Source organism: Pteronotus mesoamericanus, unplaced genomic scaffold (assembly GCF_021234165.1).
Source record: "Pteronotus mesoamericanus isolate MK-2021 breed Mesoamerican mustached bat unplaced genomic scaffold, CSHL_Meso_final contig_164, whole genome shotgun sequence".
Lineage (NCBI taxonomy): Eukaryota > Metazoa > Chordata > Mammalia > Chiroptera > Mormoopidae > Pteronotus > Pteronotus mesoamericanus.
In genome coordinates, this window is record NW_026555065.1 from 20,589,335 (window position 1) to 20,602,334 (window position 13,000).

General features: G+C 37.2%; 1 protein-coding gene across 1 annotated transcript in view; it reads left to right on the forward strand.

The window, feature by feature from the left end:
* SPG11 (SPG11 vesicle trafficking associated, spatacsin) overlaps positions 1 to 13,000 on the forward strand; it is a 91,582-nt gene that overhangs the window by 32,287 nt on the left and 46,295 nt on the right. The window contains exons 14-17 of the mRNA XM_054565472.1: positions 48 to 223; positions 1,109 to 1,322; positions 4,365 to 4,568; positions 6,291 to 6,397. Of these exons, the coding sequence (XP_054421447.1) occupies positions 48 to 223; positions 1,109 to 1,322; positions 4,365 to 4,568; positions 6,291 to 6,397 (701 nt within the window). The remainder of the gene's footprint in view (positions 1 to 47; positions 224 to 1,108; positions 1,323 to 4,364; positions 4,569 to 6,290; positions 6,398 to 13,000) is intronic.

Genomic DNA, 13,000 nt, shown 5'->3' on the forward strand with positions numbered 1-13,000 from the left:
CGATGCTTTTTCCTCCAAAGTTAAAAGAAATTATATCACTGTTTTAGGTACTGGATAAAGGAACAAGATTTTTTCAAGCACAAATCTGCTTTGGACTCATTCCTGAAATGTGATTATAAAGATAAATTTGACAAACAGAACCATAGAATTGCATTAAATTGGGCTCAGTGGTGGAATCAACTAACACAAGAATCTATCCTTCTTCCCAGGATAAATCCAGAAGGCAAGTGTGAGAGAGCCTGAAATTTGAACATATTGAATGAGTATTCAATTAGGCATTAGTATAGTTTCGTGTGTGTTTCCATTCTAGAATTCCTTTAGGGGAAAAATATTCAGTTGCTTTAAAATGCAAGTCATGCCCTGGCTGGTATGGCTCACTTGGTTGGAGTGTCGTCTCATAGCGGAAGGGTTGTGGGTTCAATCCCTGGTCCAGGCACATGCAGGAGGCAACCCATTGATGTTTATCTCTCTCTCTCTTACTCTCTCAAAAAGCAATGAAAAAAATTCTTGTGTGGGGATTAAAAAAAATGCAAGTCATTAAGACTTCTTATCTGAAGGTTATTGTAAGGAACTTATAATAATGTAATAGTGAAAGAGAAAAGTTGTATGGTTCAGTAAATTGAGATTTCAAGGCTGAGTTCTTTTTCCTGCCTCAAAGTGACATTGTTTATTTTCCAAATTATCTTTGAATTTCTTCTTGTGTAAATTGAAGATCTGTATGACATTAGGGCTCTGGGGAATAACTAATGGTGGTAATTCATAAGGTGTCAAATTCATGTTTATTATTGTAGCCAAAGTTTTTATTTAAGAAAAAGAAAAGGGAAAAAGGGGGCTGAAAAGATAAGTGAAATGCACAATTAATTCCTGAGTTTCATTTAACCACTATACTAATAAGAAGCAATGTTTAACCCTTCTTCCAGCTAAATATTGATTACAAAGTGAAGAGCAACATAAAGGAAGAAAATAGTAAAAGAAGCAGAGGGCCTGGATAATTTATATATATAAATATTTATCCAGATAGTCGTTTTACTCAGTTGATTAGTGTTGAGTTTTGTGGCAGTAATCATAATTCATTGCTATTTTAAAATGTATTTTGTTCTTAATGTAGAATATAAATTGTATTCTCCCGAAGCCCTCTGGACATACCTCACAGCTCGCCATGATTGGCTAAGCATTATCTCATGGATTAGAGAATTTCAAACCCAGAATAGTTATTCTTCACTTCAGCAGAACAAATGGCCTCCTCTGACTGTTGATGTTATCGATCAGAATACCTGCTGCAACAACAACATGCGGAACAAAATTATAGATGAGCTGGCCAGGTACTATAACTATGGGGCAAAGCAATAAAAAGAATTCTGTAACGTTCCCTCTGAACTGCCAAGAATACATTAAAATTGAGGTTTTAAAATCTTACACATTTAGCATTATGCAGTAGTGAATAGACTCTCAATCTCGATGAAGGTATGTGCTTTGGTGTAGAAATGGTAAGCTGTCGGTGGGGCCACAAGGACTAAGTGGCATGGCAAGAGCTGAAATAAGGAGAGCTTAGTATCCTGTAATGTCCCCTACTCTTCTCACTGTACCCATATGCTGTGTATGGTCTTGAACTAAAGAGAACTCCTCAGTTAAGAAATTAGTGAGGGGGAGGAGATCCTGAAGTGTTAAGGGAAGACTTTAAACTTTAATTTCTGAAAGTAATTCTATTAGAGCAAACTGTATGAACTTGCCATTTGTGTGGGTCAGAAATGGATGAACATCAGCAATTTCATATCATTCAACCTAATCTACCTTTCTAAATTATCAAAATAATAATGAGACTGAACATGTATGTTAATTTTTAACTTTCTTAAACTAATTTCCTATGTGTACTTTTTGGGAAAGAATAGCTGTACTGTTTACTCAACTTAAGGATATGGAGAGTGATACACAGAGAAGTTAAGAGCTTTGCCCAATCCAGTACTTACAGGCCTTAATTTTTTTAACCCCTGACTTTCTATTCACTTTTCTTTCCATTGCATTAAATCCTCTTCTTGTTTACTAAAAGTAAAATTTCATATAACTTGTATGCTTATTAAATATTTTGCTTAAATATTTCACCATTTAAAAAGCTAACATATATATGATTTATCATGAATTATGATGATAATGAACTAATGAGATCTACTACATTAACAGATTAAAGGGAAAAATGCCATCCTGATAGCTACACAAAGCATTTGATAAAATTCAACATCTATTTATAGTAAAAACTGTTAGCAAACTAAGAATAGATGCAAATCCCTTAACTTTAAACGAGTATCTTAAAAAAAAAAAATCTAGCTACCGTTATACTTAACGTGAAGTATCACAAGCGTTCTCTTAGATTTGGAGTAAGACAAGCCTGCTATCAATTCTTCACAAGTTGATCTTTAGATATTGTACAATCTCAGTAAAAATCCCAGCAAGTTTTCTCCTGGATTTTGATAAGCTGATTGTTAACATTAATGTGGAAATGCAGAGGGTCAGGAATAGCCCTAAAAAAGAGGAATTTGTCCTACCAGATATCAAGACTTTTCCTAAAGCTATAGCAGTTAAGTCCGTGGGAGTGTTGGTGCAGGAACAGACAAGAAGACCAGTAGAACAGAATAATGAGCATAGAAATAGACTTATCGACACATGCTCACTTTATATGTGACAAAGGTGACACCACAGAACAGTGGGCAATGAGTAATCTTTTTGCCACATGGGACTGAGAGGACTGGATGATAGCTATATGGGAGAAAAAGTTAAATTGAACCCTTTGTCTTACATCATGCATAAAATCAATTCCAGGTAGATTTTTAAACCTTAATGTCAAATGTGAAACTATAAAGCTTTCAGAAATACAGAAGAGTATCTTCATGACCGTGAGAGTAGTGTATGTCACCCAACCTGCAAGAGAACCAGGGCATCCCAATCCTACCCTTTTTCTGACTCTTATCTTCTGGGAAGGGGAGGGGTCTGCCACAGGGCAAACCAAAACAGAAGCCTGAGGGCACCGTCGTCTTCTGGAGCAACCAATGCTGGTGAGCCCCAGGGACACAGCACAGGAGAAGAGTAAAGCTCGGCTCTGAAGGGGCAGATACCAGTGCAATTAGGCATTTCACAAAGAAGAAGAAAAACTGGTTTCATTATAGTTGTTTCACTTAAAGTCACAGAACTGATAAGCATATGAAAAGGTGCTCTTCCTCATTTGTAGTCATGGAAATATAAATTTATTTTACAAAAAAATTGAACAACTGCAATGACCATCAAAGGTAGAGTAGATAAATAAAATGTAGTGTAATCATACAATGTAATACACTATGTAACAAAAACTGACAAGCTGTAGCCACAGGTATCAACATAGACAAATTGCACAACGTTGAGTAGAATTTTCCAGAAGATACCATTTATATATTTATTTATATAGGAAGTTTAAAATAGGCAAAGCTGAACCATATATTATTTGGGGTTACATATATGGGTGCTAAAATTATGAATAAAACTAAGAGAATGGTTATCACAAAAGTCAGGGTAGCAAAGGACATGCAGTGGGGAAGGAGTACACTGAGGGCTTCCAGGTATAATGTGCTATAATCTTGGTGGTGATTACGTGGTGTTCCTTTAAACTCCACATCATATATTTTCTGTATGCCTTTGTATGATGTATATGATGTGTTTAACAGTAAGTTTGTAAAAAGTAATATTTCAATGCAAATTTCTTTTGTTTAGTAGTTGCTTTATTTAAATTATTCTGCTTTAGTTTCTTAATGATTTTGTTTGTATATTTTGGTGAATTTCTCAGTGCTAAAAACATCTAGCTTCAAGAGCTAACCATTGCTGTACACTGGACTGTACAGTTCCAGTCATAAATAAAAAAAAATGGAGATAGTTTAGGTTTTTGAAATATTTAAGGTAACTCAATACTGTTATTACTACTAAATATTTAAGATAACTCAATACTGTTATTAAATACTAAAATGATTCAGAAACCCTCATTGGAAACCAGTAAAATGTGTCTCAGAATGTATGTATAGAGTAAGAATTGGCAGTCTTAATTTGTAAATACTTTTTTTAAAAAATGCAGTAAGTCCTCCCTTAACATTGTCAATAGGTTCTGTGATTTTAAGTGATACAACATCTAAGGAAACCAGTTTTACCAATGGCTAACTGATATGAACAAGAGGGAAGTTACTATGGCATCTCATCAATATTATAAGTTAAAAAAAAGGTGTTGAGTGAAAAGAAAGGACATTATTTGAGTACCTGTTGTAGTTGAGACTTAAACTAATGGAGGTGGTTTTGGCGTGCCCTGAAACTAGCAGTTTTTTAACTTTTCATCTCTTACACCTGTTCTATAGGAATGGGATTTTTCTTATATCTGAACTAGAAGACTTTGAACTCTTCCTCCTAAGACTGAACCGTATTGGGGGTGTGATGCAAGATACCCTTCCTGTTCAAAACTACAGATCCAAAGAAGGTTGGGATTTCCATTCTCACTTCATTCTCTATTGTTTGGAGCACAGCCTGCAGTATCTTCTTTATGTCTATCTCGACTATTATAAGTAAGTACTGAGAACTGATTGTCCTTGAGCAGGTCTTCATGTTTTCTTTTTCAATTCTATTTAAATGTGACACGCATGAGGAATACTGATATTTTAAAATTTTTTCTTTGAAAAAAAAATTGATTCGTAGGGAAGGGAAGGAAGGGAGAAAGGGAGGAAAACATCAATGTGAGGGAGAAACATTGATTGGTTGCCTTCTGCACGAGCCCTGACTGGGGACTGAACCTGCAACCCAAGCATGTGCCTGGATCAGGAATCAAACCTGTGACCTTTCAGTTTGCAGGTTGATGCCCAACCAACCGAGCCACACCGGTTGGGGGCAACTGATTTTTGAAGTTCTTCCCACTGCAGCACTTGGTACATCTTTTAGCTCTATGCTAAATTCAACTAAATGTTTATCCTGTGTTTTTTGGTGATGTTAAATTTGTAATATCTCTGTTAACCTTTTAAATAGCTAGAGATTAGAATAAAATGAAAGTTTGAAAAAGAGGAGGGAGGCTGGCTGGTGTGGCTCTGTGGATTGAGTGTTGGCCTGGGAACCAAAGGGTTGGCAGTTTGATTTCCAGTCAGAGCACATGCCTGGATTTAAGGCCAGGTCTCAGGTTGAAAGCATGTGAGAGGCAACTAATCAATGTGTTTCTCCCTTTCTTTCTTTCTCCCTCCCTTCCCCTCTCTCTAAAAATAAATTTAAAAAATTCTTTAAAAGAGAGGATGATTCTTAAGGTTAACCTGGAGCTCTTGGATACTTTCATTACCAGGCAAATGGTAAACAACTTTGAATTCATAGCCACTGCTGGTTAGATATGCTCTAAAATTTACATTTGTTTGGATGAATAGATGGATGGATGGAGCGATAGATACCAGTATATACCTACTTAAGATCAACCTGTAGATTCATGTATGTGGGCAGTGGTTATTGCTATTGGGTCAGTAATAACAACAATAATAGTAATGGTCTCTAATATGTGAGTGTTTACAATGTTCTTGGTACTTAGATTATGTCATCTAATTTTCACAGAAACCCTATGAAATGGTTATTTCTACCTCCTTTTCACAGATGAGCGAACTGAAGCTTTGAGAGAGACTAAGTGCCTTATGGCTCATAGCTGGTAAATGGCAAAGTCAGTTTGATTCTAGAGTCCACTTTCAGTATGCTAATGAGAACACATTTATTTTGTGTATTAAAGACTAGAAATTCAAGCAGAGGGTATATTTCTGGTTCATATCATTGAGGCTTACTTACACACAGAAATGTTTTCCCCAAAGCTACTGACAAGATAATTTAAAAGCCATATTTTCAAAGGACCTATTCTGAGCCTTAACTCCTTAGTCCTAGCTTCTCTCTAATTGTATAAAGGTTTTTAATAACCTCTTAAGTCTGAAAATGCTATAGAGTTCTGTTGTAAAAATAGTGAAATACAAAGTTTCTTAAAGTACTTGAAGTATGAATTATCTATTAATCTTATACTGGACTGATAAAATTTATTTTGGTAGTAAACACATTTTAAATATTATTTTCTCTATCTCTAAAATTTTCCTCTATTTCTAGATCATAAGGAATATGCAAAACAACACAAGTGGACATATATTGTGTTATATTTACTTTTAAAATCCAAGGTTCTTTTTTTATGCTAGTTATCACCTGAGCAAACATGATTGCAACTGTCTGTCTTATCCTGTATGTTAATCAGAGTGTGTTTTTTATTGTATATTTTTATACAGGCTTAGTCCTCCAAACTGTCCCTTTTTGGACAAAAAAGAATTACATGAAGCTCACCCTTGGTTTGAATTTTTAGTTCAGTGTCGACAAGTTTCCAGTAACTTCACAGGTATGGGTGTATTGTACTAAATACAGAAATTGCTATGTATAAATAACTTGTCTGTTGAACAGCATTTAGCTTGTAAACTCTTTTAAATAAATCATTTGGCTGAAGACAAATATCTGACCATAATCTAGGTTCAAGCTTTGTTTAAAAAGCAGAAGACCAAAAATGTTAGTTTCTTCTGAGCTAAGAAAAGCCAGACTTGGATTAGACAGTGTGTAGTTGTTTCCTTTCCGTCTCAGCCTCCTGCTCTATTATCTTTGGATATCTCTCATCTTACCAGTTTATCATAGCTGAATTTCTGCTCTCTGACAGACTGACACTCTTTTCCATGAAGAAGTGGCTTGTCCTCTTTTAGTAAGGAACTCCAGATGGAGTGAAAAATGCACAGTATGTGTGGTCCTGTTGTGTCTTCTGTAGCAGAGCTGCTGACAGAGAGTGTTGCTGTGGTTACAATCAGATAAAATAGCCCAGTGAGCCCTGAAGGCTTAGCTGGTGTTATTCCAGAGATTCCTGAAAAGGCAAGGAATGTCAACAGTCAATCTTTCACTTTTATATAATGTCCGGTTTCTTAGCAAATGAACAATATTTTCATAACATGGTTTTGTTTTGTTCTTTTGGTGCTGGTTATAAAATAATATATGTTCATTGTAAAAAAGACAAAAACAAAAACAAAAAAAACCCCTGACAATTATTGAGAAGATAGCTGTCCATAGGTAGAAGCCTAAGTAGATAGGAAGATTCATGGGTAATTCTTTTTTAAAAATGTATTTTATTTTATTTTATCTTTTTCCATCACCATTTATCCCCCTTATACCCTCTACTACCTCCACCCATTCCCTTCCCGCCCACAATCACCAACCACACAGTTGTCCATGCCCACGAGTCCTTTCTCTCTTTTTTTTCTGTTTTTGCTCAATCTCTTCCCCACCCCTGCTCCCCACAAAGCTCTCATCCTGCTCTCTATCTAGGAGTCTGTCTCTTTTTTGGTTGTTAGTTCAATTTGTTCATTAGATTCCACCTATGAGTGAAACCATATGATACTTGTCTTTCTCTGACTGACTTATTCCACTTAGCATGATGTTTTCCAGATCCATCCATACTGTTGTGAAGGGTAAAATTTCTTCTTTTCTACAGTTGAGTAGTATTTCATTGTATAAATGTCCCATAGTTCTTTTATCCACTCATCTACTTATGGACACTTGGGTTGTTTCCACATCTTGGCAATTGTAAACAATGCTATATTGAGCATAGGGGTGTCTTTCAAATTAGTGTTTTGGGTATCTTTGGATAAATTCCAAGAAGTGGAATTTCAGGATCAAAAGGCAGTTCCATTTTTAACTTTTTGAGGTAACTCCATACTACTTTACACAGTGGCTGCACCAATCTGCATTCCAAACAATAGTGCATGAGGGTTCCCCTTTCTCCACATTCCGGCCAGCACTTGTTCATTGATTTATTACTGATAGCCATTCTGACAGGTGTGAGGTAGCATCTTTTTGTGCTTTAAATTTGCATCTCTCTGATGGCTAGTGATGTTGAGCATCTTTTCTATGTCTAAGGGCCATCAGTATGGCCTCCTTGGTGAAGTGTCTGTTCAGGTCCTTTGCTCATTTTTTAATTGGATTGTTTGTTGTCCTGGTGTAGAGTTGGATCATATCTTTATATCTTTATATAAAAAGATACATAAAGATATAAAAGTTCTTTATATCTTTAGGATATTAAACCATTATCCAATATATCATTGGCAAATAAGTTCTCCCATACGATCAGTTCCCTTTTCATTTTTTCTTTTTTTCTTTAATTATATTTTATTGGTTATGCTATTACAGTTGTCCTAATTATCCCCCTTTTCCTCCCTCTACCCAGCACCCCCACTCTCAGGCAGTCCCCACATCATTGTTCATGTCTGTGGGTCATGCGTGTAAGTTCTTTGGCTGCCCTATATCCCATATTGTGCTATACCTCCCCATGGCTATTCTCTAACTACATATTTGTACTTCTTAATCCCCTCATCTCTTTACCCATTCTCTCACACATCCCTCCCATCTGGCAACCATCTAAATGCTCTCCATATCCATGAGTCTGTCTCTGGTTTTCTTGTTTGCTTAGTTTGTTTTTTAGATTCAATTGTTGGCAGGTAGGTATATATTGCCATTTTATTGTTTATAGTTTTGATCTTCTTTTGCTTAAGCAGGTCCCTTTAACATTTCATGTATAATGGTTTGGTGATGATGAACTCCTTTAGTTTTTTCTTCTTGGGAAGCTCTTTATCTGCCCTTCTTTTCTAAATGATAGCTTTGCTGGGTAGAGCGGTCTTGGTTGTAGGTCCCTGCTTTTCATGACTTTGAATATTTCTTGCCAATCCCTTCCTGTGTGTAGAGTTTCTTTTGAGAAATCAGCTGACAGTCTTATGGGAACTCCCCTATAGGTAACTTACTGCTTTTCTCTTGCTGCTTTTAGGAACTCCCACTTTGTCTTTAACCTTTGGCATTTTAATTATGATTTGTCTTGGAGTGGGCCTGTTTGCATCCATCTTGTTTAGGACTCTGTGCTTCCTGGACTTGCATGTCTGTTTCCTTCACCAAATTAGGGAAGTTTTCTTTCATTATTTTTTCAAATAGATTTCTGGTTTCTTATTCTTTCTTTTTTCCTTTGGGCATTCCTTTGATTTGAATGTTGGAAGGATTGAAGTTATCCCATAGGCTGCTTATGCTACCTTCATTTTTTTTTTGTTTCTTTATTATTATTCTTGTTCTGATTGCTTGTCTTTTGCTTCTTTATGTTCCAAATCGTTGATTTGATTTTTGGCTTCATTCACTCTGCTCTTGTTTCCCTGGAAATTGTTCTTTATTTTAATTAGTATATCCTTCATTTCTGACTTTTTTTAAAAAATAAGGATAGTGAATTTTAAAAAAGATTTTATTTATTTTTAAAGAGGGGAAGGGAGGGAGAAAGAGAGGGAGAGAAATATCAGTGTATGGTTTCCTCTTGAGTGCTCCCTGCTAGGGACCTGGCCCGTAACCCACCAGGTATGTGCCCTGACTGGGATTGAACTAACGACCCTCTGTTTGCAGGCCAGCACTCAATCCACTGAGCCACACCAGCCAGGGCTCTGATTGGTTTTTTTTTATGCTGTCGAGGTCCTCACTATGTTCCTTGAGCCTCCTTATAACCAGTGTTTTGAACTCTGCATCTGATAGATTGCTTATCTCCATTTTGTTTTGCTCTTTTTCTGGAGTTCTGATCTGCTCTTCCATTTGAATCTTGGTTCTTTGTCTCCTCATTTTGGTAGCCACCCTGTGTTTGTTTCTATGTATTAGGTAGAGCTGCTAGGACTCTCTGTCTTTGTAGTGTGACCTAATGTAGTAGGTGTTCTTTAGTGTCCAGTAGCACAGACTCCCCTCTCACCCAAGCTAGGTACTTGAGGTGTGCCCTTTGTGTGGGCTGAGTATACCCTCATCTTTCACTTGAGACTTGATTGCTTTTGGCTGGTCAGTGGGAGGGATTTACCCATGCTAATCAACTTGCAAGAAATGGCTGTGACCACTGACCACCAACCTCCACCCTCCGTGGAGGATCAGTTGTGTGGGGTAAGGTGGTGGTGCTCCACTGTGGCCTGTACCTGTCCACTGGGTGTGCAGGCATTGGGGTTTCCCAGGTGGTGCAGACCAAGATCAGCTCACACCTGTGTGTTGCCTGGGTCACTGAGCTATAAAGCAATCTGAGATGGCTGCTACTTGTGCTGGTCTTGGAGTTTCCCAGATGAAGCCCAAGTGTGAATGTAGGCTGGTTGCTGTTAGTGCTAGGCCTAGGACCACTTAGCATGAGGTATGAGGGCTGGGAGCTCACTGAGACTGACTGTTTCTTGTTTAAGAGAATTAAGGAGGTTGTGAAGCAGGAGCCAAGACCAGCCATTCATATGGAAAAGCAGTTTGGGTGGGCCCATAAGCTGTGTGGGGCAGAATAGCTGGGCATCTCCAGGGTGGGACAAACAGTGTTAGTCAGGTTGTTGGAGAATCAGATATGGCACCAGCCTCCCAACTCTGTGGCTCTGTGGGGAGAGGAATCAGAAAAAGGGACAATGGCCTCTGCCCACCTTTCTGTTTGGGACAAAGCTGTCCCCAGCTCTCACCTGGATGCAAGACACTTCAGATTCTCCCTGTGTGCCACTGGTGCCTTTTAAGTTGCTACCATGGTGCCGGAGCTCAGAAAAAGTGAGTCTGAGTAAATGCATGTATGGGTTCTTTAAGAGGAATTGCTTGGGACTCTGGGGGTTTCTTCTACTGACTAAATCCTTGCTGTTTTTAGCAGCCAGAAGTTATGGGGACCTGTCTCCCTGACACTGGAACCCAGGGCTGGGGTGCCTGGTGTGGGGATGGGACTCCTCGCTCCTGAGATATCCCTCCCGAATTTTTATCTTCCACACATGAATGTGGGATCAGCCTGTTTTGTGTGTGTGGCCCTCCTACCTGTCTGGATATATGTGGTTTCTTTCATTCTGTAGTTGTCAGACTTCCTTTCAATTTGATTTATGATGCTTCTGAGTGATAGCTGTTCTGTATTTCAGTTGTGACTTTGATGTGATTGTGCGAGGAGGAGAGCTGTGTTTATCTATGTCACCATCTTGACTGGAAGTCCCCCCCTTTTCAGTTTTATGATGGTTTCTTTAGCTGTGCAGAAGCTTTTTAATTTGATATGGCCCCATTTGTTGATTTTTTTTCCTTTATTTCCCTTGCCTTAGGAGATATATTGGCAAAAATATTGCTATGAGGGATTTCTGAAATTTTACTGTGTTTTCTGCTAGGATATTTATGGCATCATGACTTGTATATAAGCCTTTCACCCATTTTGAGTTTATTCTAGTGTATGGTATAAGTTCATGGTCTAGTTTCATTTTTTGCATGTACCAGTCCAGTTTTCCCAAGACCATTATGGAAGAGGCTATTTTTATTCCGTTATATGCTAGTGCCCCCTTTGTCAAGTGTTAATTGACCATAGACACATGTTTATTTCTGGGCTCTCTAGTCTGTTCCATTGATCTATGTGTCTGTTCTTAAGAACCAGGGTGTTTGTAGTACCTTGTAGTATAGTTTGCTATCAGGTATTGTGAATCCTCCAACTTTATTCTTATTTCTCAGTTTGCTGAGGCTATTTGGGGTCTTCATTGGTTTCATATTAATCTTTGGAGTATTCATTGTAGATCAATGAAATATACCACTAGTATTTTAATAGGGATTGCATTGAATCTATGGATTGCTTTGGGTAGTATGCATATTTTAATGATGTTAATTCTTCCAGTCCACAAAGAGGATATGTGCTTCCATTTATTTGTATCTTTCTCAATTTTTTTTCAGTGTTCTACAGTTTTTCGAGTATAGGTCTTTTACCTCCTGGGTTAAGTTTATTACTAGGTACTTTACTTACCTTGTTGCTATGGTAAATGGGATTTTTTTTCCTAGTTTATGTTTCTGATATTTCATTGTTGGTGTACAAAAATGCCATCGATTTCTGAATATTGACTTTGTATTCCACTACTTTGCCAAATTCACTTATTAGGTCAAGTAGTTTTTTGGTGGAGACTATAGCATGTTCTATGTACACTACCATGTTGTCTGCAAATTATCAGTTTTACTTCCTCTTTCCCAACTTGGATGCCTTTATTTCTGATCACTGTGGCTAGGACTTCCAATACTATGTTGAGTAAAAGTGGTGAAAGTGGACACCTTTGTCTTATTTCTGATCTTAAGGGAAAAGCTTTTAGTTTTTGCCCATTGATGTGATGTTGGCAGTAGGTTCTCATATATGGCCTTTCTATGTTGAGGTATGTGCCCTCTATGCCTACCTTGCTCAGAGTTTTTCTCATAAATGGGTGCTGGGTTTTATCAAATGCTTTTTCTGCATCTATTGGTATGATAATCAGGTTTTTGTCTTTCATTTTGTTTATGTGGTGTATTATGTTTATTAATTTACTAATATTGTACTATCCTTGGATCCCTGGGACAAATACCACTTGATCATGGTCTATGATCTTTTTAATGTATTACTGGATCAGGGTTGCCAATTTTTGTTGAGGATTTTAACATCTGTATTTATCAGAGATATTGGCCTGTAATTTTCCTTTTGTTGTGTCTCTACCCTATTTTTGAATTAGGATTATACTGGCCTCGTAAAAACATTTTGGGAGCCTTCCCTCTTCTTGAATTGTTTTGGAATAGTGTGAGAAGAATAGGAGTTAGCTATTCTTTGAATGTTTGTTAAAACTAGCCTGTGATGCTATCCAGTCAGGGCTTTTGTATACTGGGAGTTTTTTTAATTATTGGTTTGATTTTGCTACCTGTTACCAGTCTATTAAGACTTTCTGCTTCTTTTTGACTCAGTTTTAGAAGATTGTATATTTCTAGAAATTTATCCATTTAGCCCACATTGCCCAATTTCTTGGCATATAGTTGTTCATATAATTTCTTACAATTTTTTGTATATCTGTGGTGTTGGTTGTTACTTCTCCTTTTTCTTTTCTGATTTTATTTATTTGGGTGGTCTTTTTTTCTTGATGAGCCTCATTCAGGTTTGTCAATTTTGTTTATCTTTTCAAAGAACCAGTTCCTA